This window comes from Vollenhovia emeryi, unplaced genomic scaffold, assembly GCF_000949405.1.
Source record: "Vollenhovia emeryi isolate VEMERY1.0 unplaced genomic scaffold, V.emery_V1.0 DF939152.1, whole genome shotgun sequence".
Lineage (NCBI taxonomy): Eukaryota > Metazoa > Arthropoda > Insecta > Hymenoptera > Formicidae > Vollenhovia > Vollenhovia emeryi.
Window position 1 is genome coordinate 1,774,188 of NW_011967214.1, and position 21,682 is coordinate 1,795,869.

Sequence of the window (21,682 nt, forward strand, 5' to 3'; positions counted from 1 at the left end):
GTGAAATCTGCGAGAGGCCGACGATTACGATTCCCATAGCAGGATTCAATTCAGCGGAATGAACCGCGCGAATCTCCGTAAAGATAAGGAGGCCGCTATTGAAAAGAGAATAGGACAGAAATGGAAAGAGAAGAGTGCTTAGAAAAGACATTCGAGACCGCGTCCGGCGGAATCCGCTCGGAAGATAATGAACCACCTCTCCTTTGTATTAGTTACTCGATAACGCGACGGGATACTCTTTTTTTTCCCAGAAATAAACGATGAATGTCTCTTTCTCTTTAAGGATGACCAGCTTCCCGGGCGTGTGAACAGAACTGAACGGTGAAACGAATTGCCCTCGCGATTAAATAATATCTCGAATTTATTAAGATTGGCAGAAAAGTTCTTCAGATTTAATTAAAAATTAAATACCGTTATTTCGAAATTTTGGCTCTATGTTGAACCTTTAATTCTGTTATACAGTAGGACCTAAGACAGTAAAAGAGGTCGAACTGCAAGTACAAAATTTACGTCCACTTTAAAACTGATATAGTGTCGCAAATTTCTACTTTTGCCAATTTAGCATTAAAGTAGGTTGTGCTTTTAAGTAGGAGCTAAAGTAAATTTTTAGAATTAAAGATTCAAGGGATGAGTAAAAAAATATAATGTCATCAAAGTAGGTTGTTGCTGGTCTATGTAGGTGTACAGATCAGCTAAGTACGTGTAAATTATCCTTAAAAGTGTCAAACTGGTACCAAAATTTCGACCCGTGTGTTGAGCGATATTAAATATTTAAAAATAAAGAAGTCAATGAAATAAAATAATAAATTAAATTGTATTCTAAAGTCTAGACGTTTCGGTCATTAAATACTGACCTCTTCAGTAAGTTCTGGCTCTCGTTGTCCTGATATCTCTTTCTCTAATTTTAATACTGCAGCCTAATACATCTTACAATTTTATAAATCACTTTTACACGAAAAACGTACATACACACGCGAGGACCTTATATTTTTTATCAAAGGAGCGCGATCATTACAAGATAACGTTCAAAATGCATGAACTTTACGATCGTGAAAGGTTAATATTCCATCTTTGCAATTCGCGATCGCGATCGATCAAGCCCTGCAGCCGCACGGGGTGGCTCTGTGTTCGTGTAAGAATCCACGAAGAGCCATTTATTTTATGACTCGAGACAATTGAACGGCGTTTAGTGGTCGAGCGAGCGATAAACTGGATATCTTTACGGCCGCCATGCGAATTCTAATCCTCCCCTGTTCGTCGACTTGCATTTGTAACATGCTCGTGATTATGATTACACATGTAGCAGCGGTTCTCCCCCTCGCCCCTGCAACGCACACCTGCGACGCAACCGTAAACTAGAAGCCAAATTGGAAACCGATGATTATCTAAAATAACAGTACGTCGCGTACGTTTGCAGGCAACATTTGTTACACAAACAAACACTCGTAAATAACAGTCACACAATTATACAAAAGAATAATTAAAAAGATAAAAAAAGAATATTAATTACCCTGGCTGAGGTAATATTTTTCGCAATAAATTTAGAATACAAAATATTTAGACACCAACACCCTGTTATGGCTCTTAGTTCTTTATTCCTTCAAATTTGTGTTTATCACATTTGAGCCATACGAATCTTATTAATTTATTAATTACTGTACCAATGTTTGAAGAATATTGCAAATTCAATTACGTACAATCGTTCAAAATAGCGACGGAGGACTCGAGAAACACGGTAGCTCACAGTGGTTTCACAGCAAAATCACTTGGACGCGACGGATTAAGCAACAAGAGCATGAGGATCAGCTAGATATAACGATATATGTATGCGTGCATATCTGAGACTGTGGAGAGACGTCCGAACCTGCTCCGAACTCGTTCCGATTTGCCACGTGTATTGATTTCCGTTCGGTTGTCGTGTAAAGACATGACAGGTAGGAATAATAGTTGAGAGAGTATGTAAACGTTTCGCAGAAACAGGAGTCATCCAATGTGACTGGTGTGTTACTGCTGTAATATACGCGAAAGGCGGAAGGGTAATTTCACACGTCTGCTACTGTCATCGTAGCGGAACGTGATACCAGACCGATGCAGTCGTTCAAAGCGATGTAAATCCACGACAGAGGCGGATTATATAAAACAGCATAGACGAATATACGAAATGGATCTAGAACTTCCACTCTTTCCCCCTTTCAAGAGAAAATACTTTCCTCGTACAAGTCTTCGTTTACGTAATCAATACTTTATGAGAGTATACGCGCGTGCGATTATGTAATTACATTATAAACGTTACGCAACCGCGCGATTGTGTCGCAGCGCGTGCGAATAAAATGGTTGAATCGCCGACGTTTTCGCTCCACACGGATATACGTGAAAATCAGAGGAACGGCATTTCGAAAGCGAATTCCACGCGTATCCCTAGCGCTTTGGAAGAGCATTACCCTCTCGCGCAGAGCTCCAGAAGGATAAAATAGACGCAACAGTGGTGTACGTGCCTCGAAACGGCAACACATTTCTCGTGGCCACGTGTTTGTCCGTTTCTTTGTCATTCTAAACCGTTTTAAATATTATGTGATGCGTGGAGTCCCGAACCATCGGGATATCGGAGACAAAATATTCGAGCGTCAAGGGATCCCAAGTTTTCGTAATACGTGAATTTAAACGAAAGTCTCGCACAGCTCGCACATTTTTTTCGCTACATGTACGCCATTATTTAACATTATTATTTAACAATTCATTTCCGTATTGTCGCAAAATTAATACCGTCTTTGTAATTGTCTATTAAACTTAGGTTGCAAAACCGACGATGTGAAAATCTATTATTAAATTTGCAAAGGATCTGGCACAATATTAATTGGTTCGCGTAAAGAGATAATTGTTTTATTTTTATTACTATTATTATGCAAGTCATGGAGAAAGAGGTCTTTGACCTTGCTGGTTCTCAGCATCCACTTCATGATTCCCGTAAGATCTAGTAAGTTAATGAAGTTAGTACTCGAGATAGTACAAGTACACTGAATATTTAATCAAAAGTGCTCTCAGGATACGACATGTCTCTCATAGGCTACTGAAGTGTCACGATGAGAACAATATTGTCGAGCTATTAATAGCACGTATTAGAAAATATTATTTTTTTATTCATGCACGGAGAGAATTTTCTCTTAAAATTAATCTTGCAATTTTACTGATAAAATGTATGATAAAATTGCAATAAACTATCAGTTCTTTGAAATGCCAATGTTGTTCCACGATTACATAATTTTCAATTGTTACATCAAATTATTGTCAATGTGTGAAGATGACGAAAAATTCTCCAATTATTTTTGTACTTTTTATGTGTAAGCCACTTTCTTATATTATACTTTTCTTGTACTTTTACCGCATCTTTGCATTATACTAGTTGCGAGAGAGTTAAACGCTTTCCATGCCTCTGTTTACGTTTCCAAAACCGTAAAAGCGATGCCTCGGACGTCACGATACCTAAACAACTGTTACATGCCGCTGCTGAACTGATCGTAAAATCGCGTCACCATCGATAAATCTTTCAGGCTTGTCTAAACACGATCTACATACGATCCTGCACCAATGGCTTCTTTCTCAACTAAAGCGATTAAAACTCGAGACTATATCGCGACAACGGCAACATGAACATCATCTCCGTACACATATCATTGATCCACAATAGACGCTGATAAAAAAAGTGCGTAATCAACAAAAATGTTTAAAACTTGAAGATTGGACCGTTTGGTAGTGTAATGTCTTGTAAACTGATTGTGAGTCAATCACTTAGTATTTGTAAATACTTCATACAATCTATCGAACGTGTAACTTGTAACGTGTAACTTGTAACGTGTAACTTGCAGTTATCACGATATTTCTTTCACAATTTTATTTAGCAAGAAGTTAATAATATGAAATAGTGACATGCAGATACGTAAAATAGGATATTTAAATGACTGCGACCGTTGTTCAACTTCGTCACTTTGTTCAAACCTGAAATATCTCATTATTTCAAGTACTTGTAATAAATACTTTGTACAATCGAACAAGTAACTTACAGTTATTACGATAATTTTTTCACAATTTTGTTCACAAATATTTTATTTAAAAAAAAAGTAACGGAATGTCGATGCATAAAATAGAATATTTAAATATGCAATGACCCTAATTCAAGTCTACACTACTTCATCGTTCAAGTCTGAAATTTGTCACCTGATGTGTATTCGACAACTTCATCTAATCTGTCGAAAGAGTAACTTGCGGATATCATGAAAATTCTTCCACAAGTTGCAGTTGTCACAATAATTCTTTCACAAATTTATTAACAAAAATGTTCCGATAAGAAAACAGTGACGTGCTGATACGTGAAATAGGATATTTAAATGACTGCGAGCCTTGCTCAGGCCGATGTTAATTCAGCCGTGTTACGTGATTTAGCAAAAGAGTAACAATCGCGGTTAAAAGAAAGGCTCTGCGGTTAGCTGCTTTCCAATAAACGGCATCATGCGCCGGTGCGCCGCGCCGGTGCGATTCTCTCAAGGCAAGCGCGTAAATCACAAGCCTCGCACCATGCAATGCAGGTGCAGCGTGGTGCAGCCGACAACGTGGCAGTGCGCTAATGCGATAGACGTGCTGGAAGAGGGAGGAGGCTGGCGTTGTATGCGGGTGGATTGCATGAAGCGCGCGCGAGAACTTTTCCTCCTTCTTCGACGTTGTCGCAACGTCGTCGACGAGAAGTGGCAGCGCAGGGGTGACGGGCGAGTTCGCCGAAGGCGCGGGGCAACGGAGAAAGAGAGAGAGAGAGATTGAAGCGATCGGGGGGGTGGGAGAAGGAAAAAAAAAAGGAGAAAATCTGTAGAGCTAATTCGCGTGCGAGATAACACGCCGGCCGAGCGAGGTGGTGTGCGCTATCGTCGAAATGGTCTCCGTCGAGTCACGGAGGGAGTTGGTCAGGGCAGGGAAAGGCCACTGTCGACTTATGCCAGAGGGTGGTAAGATGATCTTATCGTGCCCTCTCTCTTTCCTTTCCACCTTCTTCTGTTAGTCCACCTTCGTTCCTTTCACCGCGTCCTCCCTGCCACCCCCGCCCCCTCCCCTCTCGCTCTCTCCTTCTCACTCTGTCTCCTCTCGCACACTCGCCCTCTCTCTTTCCCGCCCTTGCGGTAACTACCTTTACGCCCTCTCACCCCTGATGACAATATCGCGTGGCCACTGAGATAACCGCTCATGTCATTCCTACATCGACTACCTACTTCTTGGTCCCGACCACCACGGGCGAGTCCGCCACGGCACGAGCGGCACCCCGTCCCCCCGTAGGGACACTTTTATGTTGCACGAGAGCCGAGTACACGCTCGCGGACCGATTGTCATCGGGAAAATCTTACGCGCGTCTTGGGTAACGCCGCCGATCGATAGGGGCACGAAAAGCGGGCTTATTAAATTACGCGACACAACGGCCGGCCGATTTTACAATCGCTAGATATGCTCTCCCTTCCTGCTCAAAATTGCGCAAGCATGAATTTGCTTAAAAATATTACAACAGAGTAGATCGATTGCCGTTGACTCGGCGGACATGTGGCGTGCACTGTTGAAATATACCGCGGGAGGCTGACGGTGAGATCGACGCTCGTGCCAACGTGCGCGCACTCCGTCTGCCATTTTTCAATGAATCGATTGAGGCGTCGCGTCGCGTCGCGTCGCGTCGCGTCGACGTCGCGTCGGCTCGATCGCGATCTCCGGAATTCTGGCCCAGTTGTTCACCGAGATCACCACCGACCGGCCGTAGGCGACGTTGATGGGTGGTAAGCAGTGGTGGTCGTGGCGGAATGACGTCGCGGGAAATGAGACTCGTAAAGCAACGCCAGACACGCGAGCCACTCCAAAGGGTGCTCGAGCCTCCCTTCGAACCCGAAGACACTCGTACATTTACAACACTTTTCTCAACGTCCGCCTTTCCACTCCCGTTTCACCGAATGCTTTTATCGTCTGGTCGAATGTCAGCCCGCCGATAAACGCGTACGAGTTCGCGAGTTCGCGAGCGCATCAACCGTGGATAGGATTAAATAAGTATTATATCTTATCATTTGACATAATGATCATGATGAATATTCCAATTAGACGGGGCTACTAAGAATACACTTCAGCTAATTCTCCGTTGCCTGATATGTAAAAAAGATAACGTTACAAGACATATTTGTCGTACGTATTTCATTCAATTAAAAAAAATATTTAACAAGAACAAGGTTATTGTATTAATTTTCATTATGGATCAAATCCACTCAACTTGTCTCATTCAACCTTTGAGACGTTTCCATAAATATTCTTAATTTTTTCTTAATTCATTTGGGCTCTACCGATCATAGATATACGAGGATAGAAGTAACCGATGATTCCATTGTCTTATTTAATATTCCGAAGGGCAGCCAAGATATCGTTCGAGCGCAAGATAAAACGACGACGGATCGTCTTTAACGACCGGCGGCTCATGCGCGGACACGCGTGCTCATCCGCCACGGTTCTGTTCGGCTCTTTCTTCTTCCCGTTGTCCTTCGCCCAAGACTTGTTTCTTCAGCGGCACTCTTCATGGTCCTTGCCGCGCGAGAGGCGTACCGGGAACCGGGTGAGATAAAGGGGGATTCCGAGATTTAATAACCTCGTCAACAATAATGCACGCTGACACGACGCATTATGCGCATCCATTACCGCGACATGGCCAAAGCGTGCCATCAGCTTCGTCGATGCTAATTCTACAGTCATTATTGACGCCATTATCGCCGCAGAAGCTGGCGCAGCCGACACTTCGGACTTGCGGTCCTGATCCGAGTGGTTACCGCTTTATGAGCTACAACGCGACGGATCAGCGTTTGTGGTTTTTTGTGTGCATATGTATGTGCATCCGCTAAAAAGTCCTCCACCCTTTACCACATTTTTCTGTTCTTCTTTTCGCTCTTTTACATATTTTTCTTTTCTTTGTCCCTTAAATTGTGTAGCCTCATGGATCTCTTTCGAATAAAATTTCGCATCAATCATTAACTTTTCTATTTCTAATCGTGCTCTAATCAGCTCGTACAAACATTATTTTATTTTAAAGTGTTATAAAACGCCTTCAATGTATTCACAGATGTAAGTTATAGTAAATTTGTACATAAACTATTTTTATTTTGCCATTACTTGTGAATTCTCTATTGAGACGCCTACTTTGTCGCTCGAGCAATTTCACGACCGAATAGTATGAAGTGCAGTATGCATTCAGGGGCTGTGAAAAAACTATTTTAAATTGGTTCCAAACATTGCATTTATGCACTAAATATATAGGAAATTAAGAAATCTCTTTATATCAACTTAACGTACGCGTATGTTATAATAAATAATTCGAGGTAATAATGCAAAGACGATTTTAAATGGGGAACATTTCGACAAATGCTCACCGAGCCGAAACAATAATTTCATTATAATATAATGTATATATAGATATTTAAAAAATTCCATAATTGTATAATATGTAATAATTTAAGAAATATATTTTATTACTTAAACACAACGCGTTTGAATCTGCTAATTATTTAATAAAAGAACGACAGTTAGCTTTATGCAATTTTTATGCGAAAAATCGTGACTCAATTTGCATCTTTCGTACATGCAACGTCTCGCTTCCCTCGCTTTTCCTTAAACAATCGCATCTAGAGTACAATGTGAGACGATCGCGCGCACCGATTGACAGAATTTGCAAGGGTAAATTACAACGCGCGTGTATTTATCAAACAATCGGCTGTTGTAGAAGGAAAAGATGCAAGACGAATGTCTAATTAGATGATTAATTGTTTAATTGCAAACTTGCGGGCAACAATGGCGTCTTATCACCAGTGCGTGCCCCCAATAGCAACGCTCGTTACGTTGTCGGATTAATACTAGTCGGAGATATCGCAATTCAGATCTAAGCAAATGTGACCGTTTAATGTACAAAGGAATTCAGATCAAAATATTACACATTTATGCAACCGTGAAAAAAATTAATGTTGTATTGCACTATTACCCTTAGTACTTTTAGGCATGTAAAATTTTATAATGTATTTTGATAAGCGTAACAAATAATTTTAAAAGAAATATAACCAGCATTTAATCAAATATCTTCGTACGAGATTTTACATTAAAAAATCATAATTTTTAAATAATTTCGCAAATTAATAAAGTTCATAAGGCTCTCGTGTGATAAACATACATTCGAAGGAATAAGGAAAGAGCCGTGACAGGATGTTAAATGTCTAGATAATTTTTATTCTAAATTTATCGCGAAAAATATTACCTCAGCCAGGGTTTGAACCTAGACCTCCGTTTCACCAATTCGACCACCGAGGCATGTAAATAATTTAAATAAATGAGATGTCGTTTTCATTCAAAATCTTCTTAAAGGTGGTTTGCATTTATTATTATGTACGTGTAATTTTATAAAATTGATTTTTTACTAGATTAGACACTGCGATTGTATACAAAACGGCACACTTCGAAAATACTACCACGTCGCGCGATCGATTATCGACGTCAGTGTTGAAAACGTTTGCACTACATATAGAGATCTGGCCGCCTCAGTCCGTGCGTATTTGTCCGTCATGCCTGATTGGCTGCATTTGTTTCCAGCCGGACTGATTGCATTCCCTGCCGGAAATGGTAAACAAATGACAGACGTAGGCAAAACGAACGTTAATTGGTGACGGAGAGTGCGCGGAAGGAAAAGAACCGACGTAAACTCGCGAAAGTATTGACGAGCGGCTTGAGGAGCGAGGAGATTTAAAGAAAAGTGCAAAAAGAAAGAAAAATTCGCAGGACAGAAATGATTGTTCCAACTTTCTGCTATCGGATTCCGCTCGCTTTTCGAGGAAATTTGTGTTGGTATTCGTCGCTGGAAATGATCACGTCCGGTTCACCAATAAATGTTTAAGCTACTCTTTCAGAAGTGACGTCACGTCGAATTAGAGTTTGATTTCGATACCATCGAACGATTTGACAAACACTCGGCGGCTTATGTTTACGGCATCAGTTTTATCTGCAATGACATTTAATTCCTAAAGATACTCAGACCTCCGTTCATTCATCCAAATCTACTGTGATTTATTTATTTCAATGATTTATTTATAAAAGCATTACTGTTTATTTGTTTGGTCATTATTTATTTGTTAAAGGTATTTTAATAGTAACGTTTTGGTTAATTATTTATACGGTAATTAAGCCTTAAACTAGTTTTTTTATTAGAAAATTGCATATATGTAACTCTGAGAAATTAAAATAATAAATATTCTGTTCATTTTAAGAAAAAATATTAATAAATTGATTTTAAAAAAATCGATTTCCCGTAAGTTAAACACAAGTTCAATTTCTTTTCTCCTTAAAGACATTGTTTAATTGCAATATATTTCATCATTAGCACATTCGACGTTGCCGTTTCATTATACAAATATCTGTCAATTTGTACGAGAACATTTCGCTGGGAGAATTCCTTTGTTAAATAAAACGGTTATCGGCTTGGCAAAGTAACAAAATCTTTCTCGAGAGCAGAGAATGCATCATCATTTCATTATACTCTGCTTTACGAGGCGATCGACTCTCGATCGGTCATTCCCGTTAGTAGTTCGCTTAAGTATTATTAACATCAGGTCGTGTCGTAAAACGTGAGTGCACGAGCTGCCTGGCGTGCCTGTCACACACTACACAACGTGAACCGCGATAAAGTATTTAGCCGGAGCCCGCAGTGCACACGCAGTTGCCAATTAAAAGCCGTACCAGCGAAACGAAACGGGAGACAATCTGTGATCTGGCATGAGTGATATATCGCGCCGTAATTCTTAATCATGCTGCGTGCGGTAGTCCCCGAAGTTTCTTCGACGTCGGACTTGCACGATGATAACGCCATTGTCCCAAAGCGCAGCAACGGATTACGTTATCTTTCAGACTTCGAGGATGAAAATCTTTGTGCGCCTCCGATGGAAATTAAACTAGGCGAAAGAGTGTCGAGGAGCATTCTGGGTCTATTCACTATGCTATAACGTTCTCGAATAAAATTCCAAATTTTATTCGACCTCAACTGGCCACATTTATTAAAAAGTTGTCGAATAAATTCATTTTGCTTAAAGTGGGTAGTCTGCCGCAATTGGTGGCCCGACCCTTCAGTTCCATCAAGTTTTCGGGTATGTCTTTGTCGAGACGCCTCACCGGCACGATTCATTTTCCTTTCTCTCCCCGTGGTCGCTTTGTCTTCGATACGTTCGTCGCATACGTCGATATAATACGCCGTAAAAGTTCGTCCGTTGTAATGGAAACGGGGAAGATATCGCGCGCCCGTGACCAATTGATCGGCCGATCAATTGTTCCATCGCCCATTCGTTCGGTGCGCGAGACGCTCTCGAGATTCGAAATAACTCGTTTGCACACATACATGACCGTTAATCGCTATTACGTGCATTTGTATAAAAATGCGGCTATGCAGCGGCGAATAGTTGAAATATCTGTGCCACCAGTATTGTAACTGTACCGTATTACGAAAAGGTCTTCTAATTTTTTCCTTAAATAAAATTGACAACGTCTAGGAGAGCCAAGAAATCGGCGTTTCTCACGTCGTTTCGTGAAAACTTGCGAAATTGACCTGCACGACGTGCGAATCGACTGACAGCGGCTTGTGACATTATTCTAAAAACCCAAATTATCAATTAGTTGAAAGTTCTTTTCTGAATGACTCATCATCGGTTGATCGATGACTACTATTTCTGATTGATTAACATGGTTACTAGACTCATTCTCCTTCCTCGAACTGTAGACGTAATTAAGAAATCTCAATTCAACGATATCAGTTTTTTCGTACGTTTGAAGAAAGGAACCGTATCGAGAAGGAAGGCGTTCTTAATTGAATCTGTCTGAGGCAGACGCAGCGAGGACAGTGAGACGAAGAAGAAGAAGAAGAAGAAGAAGAAGAAGAAGAGGTGGGATCTACGGTAGCTGGAGTCTCCCGCAGAACGAGAATGGACTGACCTACCTTAGGATCATCCGATCTATTCATATACTTCTCATTCAGTCGTGCTCTCTCTCAGGATGCGAGACAAAAGCAGCGATGAAACAGAACTCCCACTCCCTACTCCTCCCACGTATATTCCGTGCGTTGTGTTTCTTCGGTTTTGTCTCCTCTCGGATACGACTTCCGGTGCCGCGGTTAGATGCGACTCTCAATGGGATGATGCGTCTTTCAAACCCGCGGTAGGTACGTCAATTCCGCGATTATTCGTGCGGCCTGGAGAGAGGGTCCTCTTCTTTCCGCTTCCTATCAGTTTCACGGATTTCCCGTTTGTCTCGCGAGCACAATGCACCGTGCCCATCAGACAGAGAGAAAGAGGGAGCGGGGGAGGAGGGAGAGAGAGAGAGAGAGAGAGAGAGAGAGAGAGAGAAAGAGAGAAAGAGAGAAAGAGAGAGATACTCGCATCGATCTTGAATAAGATAAACCTCAAATGCGTCGGACACGCTCTTTTTAAAATTAATGTTTCTTTTACGAAATGCACGTCGTTTCTGTTTACGAAAATATATATTACTCTTTCAAATTTAATGTTCGTTTTATACAATTATTTAAAAAATGTAAAAGCACAATATGAGACTGATTATAAACTTAAGTACAAAATGCGAACGAAACTCAGGTTTTCATTTAAGTTTATGTAAAATACAATGTCAATTTTATATGTCATTAAAAATGAAATTATTATTTTTCCATTCGCTCCTTTTCTCTCACAAAAGTCCTTTCGTGTAAGATTGCTCCCGATGCAACGGAAGATTCGATGGCTGACCTATTGTTTCGCCGACTTGTGAGTCAAGGGTTAACGGATTTTAGGTCTTATAGATTATAAGATCCGTTGAGAGCACGTACCTTTACCCAGTGAATCGTCGAGCCGTGGGAAGGGAGTTTATTATAACGCGAACGCTGTAGACTACCTCGCGTGTTATGTACAGCTAACTGCCAAAAACGACAGTGTACAAACGTGCGGTGTTTGTCGATAAAATTATTATAATTTCATCAAAAATCTATGTTAAAAAAAGTCAGATCAACAGGCTCTAATAATAAAACGATAAAAAGAAGGGAAAGAACAGGCAATAAGAGCCAACACAAGATGTTAGATGTAAAATATATGTATATAGTTTAATGTATCTGTATGGAAAATCTCTATTTTAACGTCAAACGTTTCGATCAACCAAAGTGATTCTTCTCAATGATATAAAAATAAGTCATTGATTACAGCACAACGGCCGTTTTATAAAGTATAGATTATAAGCGAAAATTAAATAATATACGACTTTATAAATCTATGTTAAATAAAAATAGGTTTTTGAAATTCATCTTAAATCAGTACTGGAATGAGAGAGAGAGAGAGAGCTCTTTTTAAAAAATTTGTAACAGTAAAATACATTAAGCTTGATATTATGTATTCTGCGTTTTTTTGTGCAATAAATAACTGTAATGTTTGATTTGACGAAAAAGTATACCGCACTTCTACTTTCCATTTCTTAAACCTAGTCGCCCTAAGAGAGCCAGAGGCGAGGTTAATAATAAATTCCGCGCAGCAACATGCCAGAAATAAATGCAAGTCAACGGTTCATGCTAGAGGCCAGGCTTGATGTGTCCGTCTTTATGCGCTGCACTGTCCATTGTCCTTCCGCGTCGTTGAGAGAAAACACCAGTGGATCTCGTTAAAAACATTCGTTGAAAATTTATTCCGCGCCATTCACGATGTAACAATAAATTAATGTCAGCGCGTTGGCGCGGGCGAATCTTTTATAGACCGAGCGATGTTACATTGTTAACCAGCGCACAAAGAGAGATCGATTCGCATTTTTTGTCGGACAAGCTCGTTGATCCAATATTTACTTTCTCCCAAAATTTTATTTTTTTCCCCGATGAGGTAATAGCGAGATTTAATTCAAATCTCCGGACTGATGCATTAATCAAATCAAACGAAGACCGCGACGAATAATGGATGATAACAAAGTACCAAGGGTCCGCCGTCATTAGCGAAATGCGATTGTCGCGAATGTTACGATCGGGATTCATTTTGCTCCGTGCAAAATCGCGCCGGGCGAGGCGAGAAACGGCGGAATCGCAAAACATTGTGTCGACCAGCGATGGGCGGGACTTCCGTTGGCGAGGAGGTGGAATGGGGACGAGAGGACGAGCAGAGACAAGACAGGAAAAGAAGGAATGATATCGACGTTGCCGCTGGTGCGCCAGCGCGAGGACCGCCTACTCTTCTTCCACGCTGTCGTCGTCGTGTCACCACCGAGGGACACAAGGGGCTAACCAATCCATTTCCTGTAATCGTGGGACATCAGTGTCTCCGAAATCATTATGAAATCCTTACGAAATGCCCGTGTAATCGTTCTGTCTTAATTGTCAAGTTTCTTCACTTGTTAGACAATAAACATTAAATTAAACATTTTCTCAGTTTGTTTCCATTTGCCCCAAAAAATTACTTCTTTTAGTAAATATCCAAATATACATCATAGTTCACACACTGAAAAAAATTTCTGGTTGAATATGGACGAATCAGATAATTCCTTTAGGATTTACCAGAATTCCTTTAGGATTTACCAGAATTTCTGTACGATTACAGGAATTCCGGTAAATCCTAAAGGAATTCTGGTAAATCCTAAAGGAATTATCTGATTCGTCCATATTCAACCAGAAATTTTTTTCAGTGCACCTATAAGCGCGAATTCTTTTCATAATAAGACTGAAGTAGTTGCTGTTAGAACAACAGCGAGTTGATACACCTCTGCGCGCAAATTTGGAACAATAAACAGTAAATACAAATACAAAATTATTTTTCGTTAAGACCACAGTTAGACTAGTGGGGAGCGAGGAAACACGTGACCGAATACTACAATCTTAATTGAAATTACCTCTGCAAGCAAATACTTCTTGGTAAAATAAGAAAAATATATTTTGAGGAAATTTAACAGCTCTTTGAGGTTTAACAACGTTACATAGTTTTACACGTGCATATAAGAAAATTATTAGCAATTAGATGAGATTGTTTGTAATCAGGTGAAATCGTATGAAATCAAATGAAATCGATGGGACAACGTTTTAGCTAGTGGTTACCCCCTTGAAGGGACATCAGGGACGATGATACGCTCGTCATTCGCGACGCCGTTATCGGAAATTCGCATCGCGGTCGATCTCGCGGGCGACCAATCCGCTGGTCGCGTCCCCGATCTCTCGAATGGCCATTATTACACGGGGAATAGAGCGATGTGGGCGACAACGAGCTGAAATTTTATTTTCCCGCGTCGTAGTTTCCGCCGAAGCTACTGGCCGGCGGTTCAACGCAGAGGACGTCGCGCGCTCTCCGAGGATTGGATCGCGTCAATTCGCTGTGCGGATTTACGTGCGAATTGTTCACTTATCGATGAAAATCGATAATCGGCAGTATTTACGTTTCCCAGCGCGACTGACGCGACGGAAAGTGGAAGCGTGCACCAAGCGTGTAAAAGTTATTACGGTGCTTTCTTCTGGTACGCGTTTGAAACGGTTAGGGGAAAGCTAATTGCAATTGTCGGCGTAAAAGTATTAAAAGCGTTGTATACGCAGGGTTTGTCACGCGAGCGGTATGTCAAAAATAAAATCTGTCGAACGATCGCGGGTAATATCGCGAAGTCTCGAGACTTGGCCAAGACACAGGCTCGTTTTGCAACGTCGGAGTCTCGAAAATGAGTTTTATATAGTACTCATGCCATGGTATGCTTTTATTGCCTCGTTAAATAAGTTCCGCGGAAAGACTCGTAATGTCTTCCGTTCTAGTACAGCAGTTTCCAGGAGCGCGATGGAATCGAGTTTCATTTCTGATTCCCGTTATCGATCATGAAGATTCGCGGGCGATTGCACTACTGACAAAAATTAAATCAACATCTGAATCGGGCTCGTATATTTTTTGTGGCAATTTAAACAAACGCCGCTAATCCCGATTCATTTCTTTGAGACAGATTCGCACATAATTTACGAATGGAATAATTTTAAGGCCTTCGGTAATTATAAATATATCGCTATAACAGTGTAAAGCAATAATGAGATGAATTAGTGGAGTTTAACAAAGAAATAAATACTTTTGCATTTAATAGTAACATGATAACGGGAAAGAAATAATTAATCAAATAGAAGTATGTCTGTAAAAGAGACGTATATGTTTTGTGTTGAATAATTGTAAATGTATTGTAAGAAACGCAGCCTCCGAGCATAAAGAGAGCAAAGAGTTTATTAAAATTACAATATTAGAATATGTATGTTTAAAAGAAAGCAAAAATAATGTTATTTTTTTAAAAATTCCATAATCATTGTTTACCCGTAACGAGAAAATGTGTCATATACCGTTTGCGGCGCATAAAGTTCACATGAAAAATTAAAAAACCGCGACATATTTCTTGAAAGCGTTCTAAATGCTCTTATTCGTCAAGCAATTTAAACAGTAATTATAATCTCCTCGCATGTATTTTCCCATCCGCATTTCCTGCATGTAATTAAAATTATAAAGCTCCGTACTGAACAGTGCCCATATATTGATAGACTATTTTTCAAACGTACGGAGAATAATCAAAGAAAAATATGGGCTGACATTATTTCGTTCTCTCTTTACATGCAGATCCACGAAACGTTTCTCTCCCGGTAACAGATATTTGTTTATTTTATTGATCTTATTGAAATATCCATAATTCGCTGCCGAGACGATAATTGTGTGAATAATCGCGACGTTTAGAGACTATCAGTTTCTAGACTTGAAAATTTGACACGAAACAATATTACAAAACATTTGTGTGAGATACGTAGTTTCTTTGAAACGGGATAAAAAAATTGGGATTGTATAATTAATATTTTACATCTCCCTCGCGCATTTGTTTTCGAGGCAGACGCGACATATCTGTCGCAAGACGTATCGCCAATGATGATAAATGAAAATCGCTACTCACCCTGTGCCAGTCTTCTCGCCACCGGCTTGGATCTCATCGCTGCACGACGGGTGGCGAACTCGAAAACAAAACACTAACCGTAAGAACGTCGCTGACAGTCCTCCAAGCCATGCGAGTTTATACACCGATTTATTATCCTCTCGATCAGTTGACGCTGTCCACCCCCTCCCTTCCTGAATTGTCAATCGGGTGTCGCGACACGCGCGAGTGGCAGCTTCACTCTCGACCGATCGCGGCGAAAGCGATCGAGAAATATTCGCGGACGCTCAGACACGTACCGGGCGCACACGTAGCGGGTAGCGAGAGGCAGCGTCAGAGAGGGTAGTCCGCGTTGCGCGGTCGGCTTCCGGTACGGACCGCGACCGGTCGCGTCCTCTTCCTCCGCTTATCGGTCGGTCGGTCGGTCGGTCGGTCGGTCGGTCCGTCCGTCCGTCCGTTCAGCTGGGATCCTGACGCACGTCGGATCTGTCCTCCGACAGCGCGGAGGAGGCTTCTCCCTGTCCTTCGCGTCTCCTCCTTCTCCGCCACCTTGTCCTCCACCCTCGCGACGCTCTCCCTCTCTCCGCAGCCGAGCTCCCCCGCGAGGTCTCTTCCGCCGCCCCCTCCCTCGCCCCCCGCCGCCGCTCGCCTCTTCTCCTCTCTCCTTACACCACCTCCGTCGTCGTTACACCTCCTGCTCTTCCGCCCTCTTCTGCCTCCTCTTCATGTCGCTACCGGTACCACTACCACTGTCCGCGACACTACCACCGCCGCGGCGGCGTCGACGACGCCTCCTCCTCCGCCTTCTCCTGGCCTTCCCCACCTGCAGAGTCGACCTGGTGGCTTCCCCACCACCTAGGCGACCCGGCTCCGCTGTCCACCAATGATCAGCGGCTGTCTCTCCTCCGCGGTGCGAATCGTGCACACGGCAGCTCTCGCGACCTCTCGCCTCTTTGCTCCTGGGCTTCTGTCCTACCTGCCTCTCTCTCTTGGCCGCTTATGCAGTCTCGTCGGAGGCGGAAGACACCGGGGGCCGTTTGACTACGAGTCCCGTCAATACCGAGACGTATCATGCTCGCCACGATCGATACTTCTCGCGGAAATTTCGTCTCTGTGCAGCGTTTCATTCATGTCTACCGCACGATAATTGCCATGATTTTAGGGCGTTCGCAAGTTTCAGCATCAATGAAACTTAACGTGTTGTTTGCAATCGACGTCGGCGGTAGCTACTAACTTGGCGATATATTTCACACGTGCGGGAAATTTAATTAATACCGTGGCTTAAATTCTAATACCTCGCCAAGAGAAAGAGTGGCGAGAGGTCCTGTTTTTTTATTCTTCGCCGTAATCAGGCTCGGTCTGATCTATCGATTCCTAGATATCGTATAATAAAAATTACGACTTCCCTCGGATATATCGGTGTAGAGTCGGTTTTACGAAAGTCTGGTACCGTATTTGATAAAAGTATCGTATATCGTATCGCTCGATTTCTCGATGTAGTATCTAATTTCGTTGCATCTCTCCTTACGTCTGCTCGAACGCACGTTGCAGCATCCGTTGAGAACAGGTGTTCGCAGGCCGCTCTCTCATTTGCTGACGATGCTGATTGCCGATCGCCTTCGTGTCCAGCCGCTATCGCTGCTGATTGCTGACGTGTAGTCTGTACCGCCCCGATACGAGGTATTCACCACGTGCACAGATTACAAACATTCTTGTTCGATAAAGAGTTATCGGGTAGCCTGCGAATATAGTCGTGTTTCGAATTGCCACGTCCGAGAATTTAACAATTTGGCAACGCGGAACGATCGTTTTTCCCCGCGAAACGCGGCACAGATGATTGCATGATTATTTTTACAAATGTTCGTTAGCAATTTTTCGCTAATAATTTGCCGTTTTCTCTCGCCAACTGCGATAAATGAGAAGCTTTCGCGTGCTTCACTTACGCGTTATAATTCTTTCATCGCGTATCGCATCTACGCGGTAAACATTTGAAAAATTCAGAACGCGCAATTTACGTGTGAAAATCGTTGAGCAAAGATTGCATACACGATACAGCCGTGTATTGGTGCAGCAGTGATGTAATTTCAAATATTTTATTTAATATTAATTTCATATCGTATTTTAATTAACGACGGTTAATTGTCTCTTCGAGCAAACAGTTCAGTAATAACATAACACTCGGGTGGTCGAAACTTTAACGAGATAAAGTAGCGGTATCGTTCGACACATCGTTCGACACATGTCCAAAATCGTTGTATCTTAGGTAATCCTAAGAATCGAAAGAACGAGAATCAAACGTATATATACGATACTCCGCGACTCTCCTTGCAGCGGGTTTGCGTCCCAGTATCGTGGTCGTTCTCGCAATCGCTAATTTACACGTGGCTACACCCCAAAGACATCTACCACCACGCTGTCGGCGAACACGTGGCAGCGGGACAGTATCGATTGATATCCCAGTCGATGCCCAAAACGTTACAATTATTGTTTACGGCGCGAACGCGGGCACTGGTCTCGGTGTAACGTACGGCAACGCCTGGTGTCAGCGTCGTGTCCGAGCGATCCACGTCGATCTGCCATCGATCTCGAGCCGCGCGCGCCCCTTGTCGCCGGTCAAGCGACTCGTCTCGCGACCGCGCGATACGCGAAGCGGATTTTAAACCGGCGGTAGGACGACGAGGGAAACCGGCCGGGTGGAGTCACCACGTCACGTCGACGTCGAACCCCGGCGGGCAACTCGCTTCGCGCCAGCACTTCGACTTTGCATTTCTGGGTGCGTTTGCTCGACTAAGCGTTCCCTCCTCTCCGTCTTCGTCGCACCTGAACGCGACCTCCGACCCCACGAACGGTCGTTCGGCGCGAAACGCGCCCGCGCACCCTTCCGGGCGCAGCTCCGCCCTGCTCCTTCGTCCTTTTCGACCCAGGATCGGCCGGCTTCTCATCTAGCCTTTTTTCACTTCCTCCTGCTACATCCCACCGGGTTTGGCGCGTCTGCTCTCGCGTTCGGATTCGAACGACGAAACTACTTGTTCGAACGAGGGTGAAATCATTTAGGGAAATAACGTTTGTCTCGATTGATTCAAAATTCGCATGGAGATTTGCTTTGCATCGTGTTGTTTACATAAATTTCATATAATTTTATATAATTGTACCAGGAAAGAATTTTCTCTTAAAATTAACAATCCCTGAAAATCATGTAATAGTGGGACAACATATTTTGAACAACTTTATGAGAGTTTTTTAAATTTTACAACACATTTTATTAGTAAAATATATACTAATTCTAAGTACAATTGCTAATAAAATGTATGGTGAAATTTATAAAACATAAAATTCTTCGAAATGCCACGATTATGCGATTTTCAGGATAAATTTCAAGAGAAAATTCTCTCCGTGTGTAGACAACTTTCTCGTCTGTATTCTCTAAAAGTCAATCAGCGATTTATCACTGAAAACAGTGAAGAGTCACTGATTTACAGTTAAAAGTATACCACTGCAATTTTCAGTAGTATATCTGTAACTGCAAATCAGTGACTATTCACTATTTTCAGTGATAATTCATTGACTATTCACTGTTTTCAATGATAATTCAGTGAATAGTTACTGATTGCAATTACAGATATACTACTGAAAATTGCAGTGATATACTTATGACTGTAAATCAGTGACTATTCACTGTTTTCAGTGACAATCCACTTTTAGAGAGTAATGATTCTCTAGGATTCTTCTATCAATAATAACATTATTATCTATAATATTTAGTATTCTCCACGATATAAATAATTGTAATCTCACAAATTACGTAGACCGGTGCGTCGATAAAACGGGGATGACCATTTATCGCGGCGCTACCATTTATGAATACGTTAACGTATAGCGAAAATGGCGGCGAAACTTACTAAAAGAAGCAAGAATAACCGAAATGTGCCGCTGCATCGTTTCCCCGTTATAATTACGCGCGTATGAGCGCCGTACGAGCTTCACGAATCGTAAGGACTCGTTATTTTAACGAGAACTGGCCGCGACTCGCGGCGACCGCGCTTATTGTCGACGGCTCGCCCGAAAGTTGTTGGCTCGCGAATCACGCGGTGCTTGCGCGCGCGCACGATGCAGAAATATCGCGGCGGACCGCGACGCGGGCCGTCCGCCGCGTCGCGACGCGACGCGTCGGCGGTGCGGGCGCGCGTTTATTTTCATCCTGGAAAATCGTAAAAGACCGCGCCGTGTCCCGCCCGTCGTCGTTGTAGAAACGACGAACACGCGCAGCGGCTCCCAAGGGGTTACGGTTATCGCCGCGACTCGTTCGCCGCCAGATCAAAGGATCCAATCGCGCGGTTCGTTCGCGCGGTTCGTTCGCGCCGATTCTATTTCCGCGCGGGATTCCGCCGGGAAAATTATGAGGGAGATTCAATCGAACGGCCCCAAATGAGATTCTTGTGCGAGATCCTCGGTCGCGTTCGAACCCGCGATTTTCCGTCGATATAATACCCACTCTTTAAAAGTCGATCAGTGAATTATCACAAAAAATAGTGACTATTCACTGTTTTCAATAATAATCCACCGATTGACTTTTAGGCCAGTATACATAGTCAGACCTTATATTCAAGTCTCAAGATCATCTTTAGATACTCCGTTGCCAATGAAAAATGTTCCGTACAACATTCTTAGATTGGCATTTTCTCCTTCCTATATAATTCTTAGATAAATTCAATAGTCTTGAAAATAAGATTCGACTATGAATACCGGCCTTGGAGAGTGGATATTATATCGACTGAAAATCGCACTAGTATACTTATAACATTAAATTGGTGACTATTCACTGCTTTCAGTGATAATCCATTGATTGACTTTTAGAGAGAAGCGAAAAATTATTCGTCGATCGATGTCGAAACGATGTCGAATCAATGTCAATTTGACAGTGTCGCTGTCGATTTGACATATTGTTTTGACGAATCATTTCTCGCTGCTCTCTAAAAGTTAATCAGTGAATTATCACTGAAAACTAGTCACTAATTCACAATTATACTTAAGTATACCATTGAAAATCGCAGTGGTAGTCTCTAAAACTCAATCAGTGGATCATCACTGAAAACAGTGACTATTCACTTAAGTGAATAGTCACCTTTTTCAGTGATAATTCAGTGAATAGTCACTGATCTGCAGTTGTAGGTTTACCACTGAAAATCGCAGAATACTTACAACTGTAAATCAGTGACTATTCACTGTTTTCAGTAATAATTGACTGATTGATTTTTAGAGAGTGGGTAACTGCGTTCGGCATTGCAACTCTGATGAGGCGTCAGGATACTCTTTCTCCCTCTTTACCTCATTCTTCTCTCTCGCTCACTCGAATGTAAAAGAGCACTCCGACGCCTCGGATTTCCAATGCTGAACGCAGCTAATAGGTGCGCGCGGTAAGTTTCGAGCTGAGAATTGGCGCGAATCGAACAATCGCGCACGCAGATGCATGCCTTTGTCAGCGATCGCTCGCGCGAGGAGCCGCGCGTATCTCGACTCGAGTGGTCAGCCGCTCGTTACGGACGAACGTTCCATCGCAGCGCAGAATCGGAAGCGAGACAAATGATATTTATTACGTGCGGTTGGACTCGCTTCTTAGATCCCTGATCGGTGATTCGCGACGGATTAATCGAGGCCACCCGCTCGAACGTCGCTCGGATCGCTGTTTCATTGCGATTCATTTACCGAGTCATAAATTCCG

At 42.4% G+C, this 21,682-nt stretch overlaps 1 protein-coding gene across 1 annotated transcript in view; it reads right to left on the reverse strand.

Annotated features, from left to right (window-relative positions):
* Window positions 1-16,312, reverse strand: part of LOC105565473 (PR domain zinc finger protein 16-like) — an 84,294-nt gene extending 67,982 nt beyond the window's left edge. The window contains exon 1 of the mRNA XM_012018719.1: window positions 15,985-16,312. Within this exon, the coding sequence (XP_011874109.1) occupies window positions 15,985-16,021 (37 nt within the window). The 5' untranslated portion in view covers window positions 16,022-16,312. The remainder of the gene's footprint in view (window positions 1-15,984) is intronic.
* Between the last annotated feature and the right edge of the window lie 5,370 nt (window positions 16,313-21,682).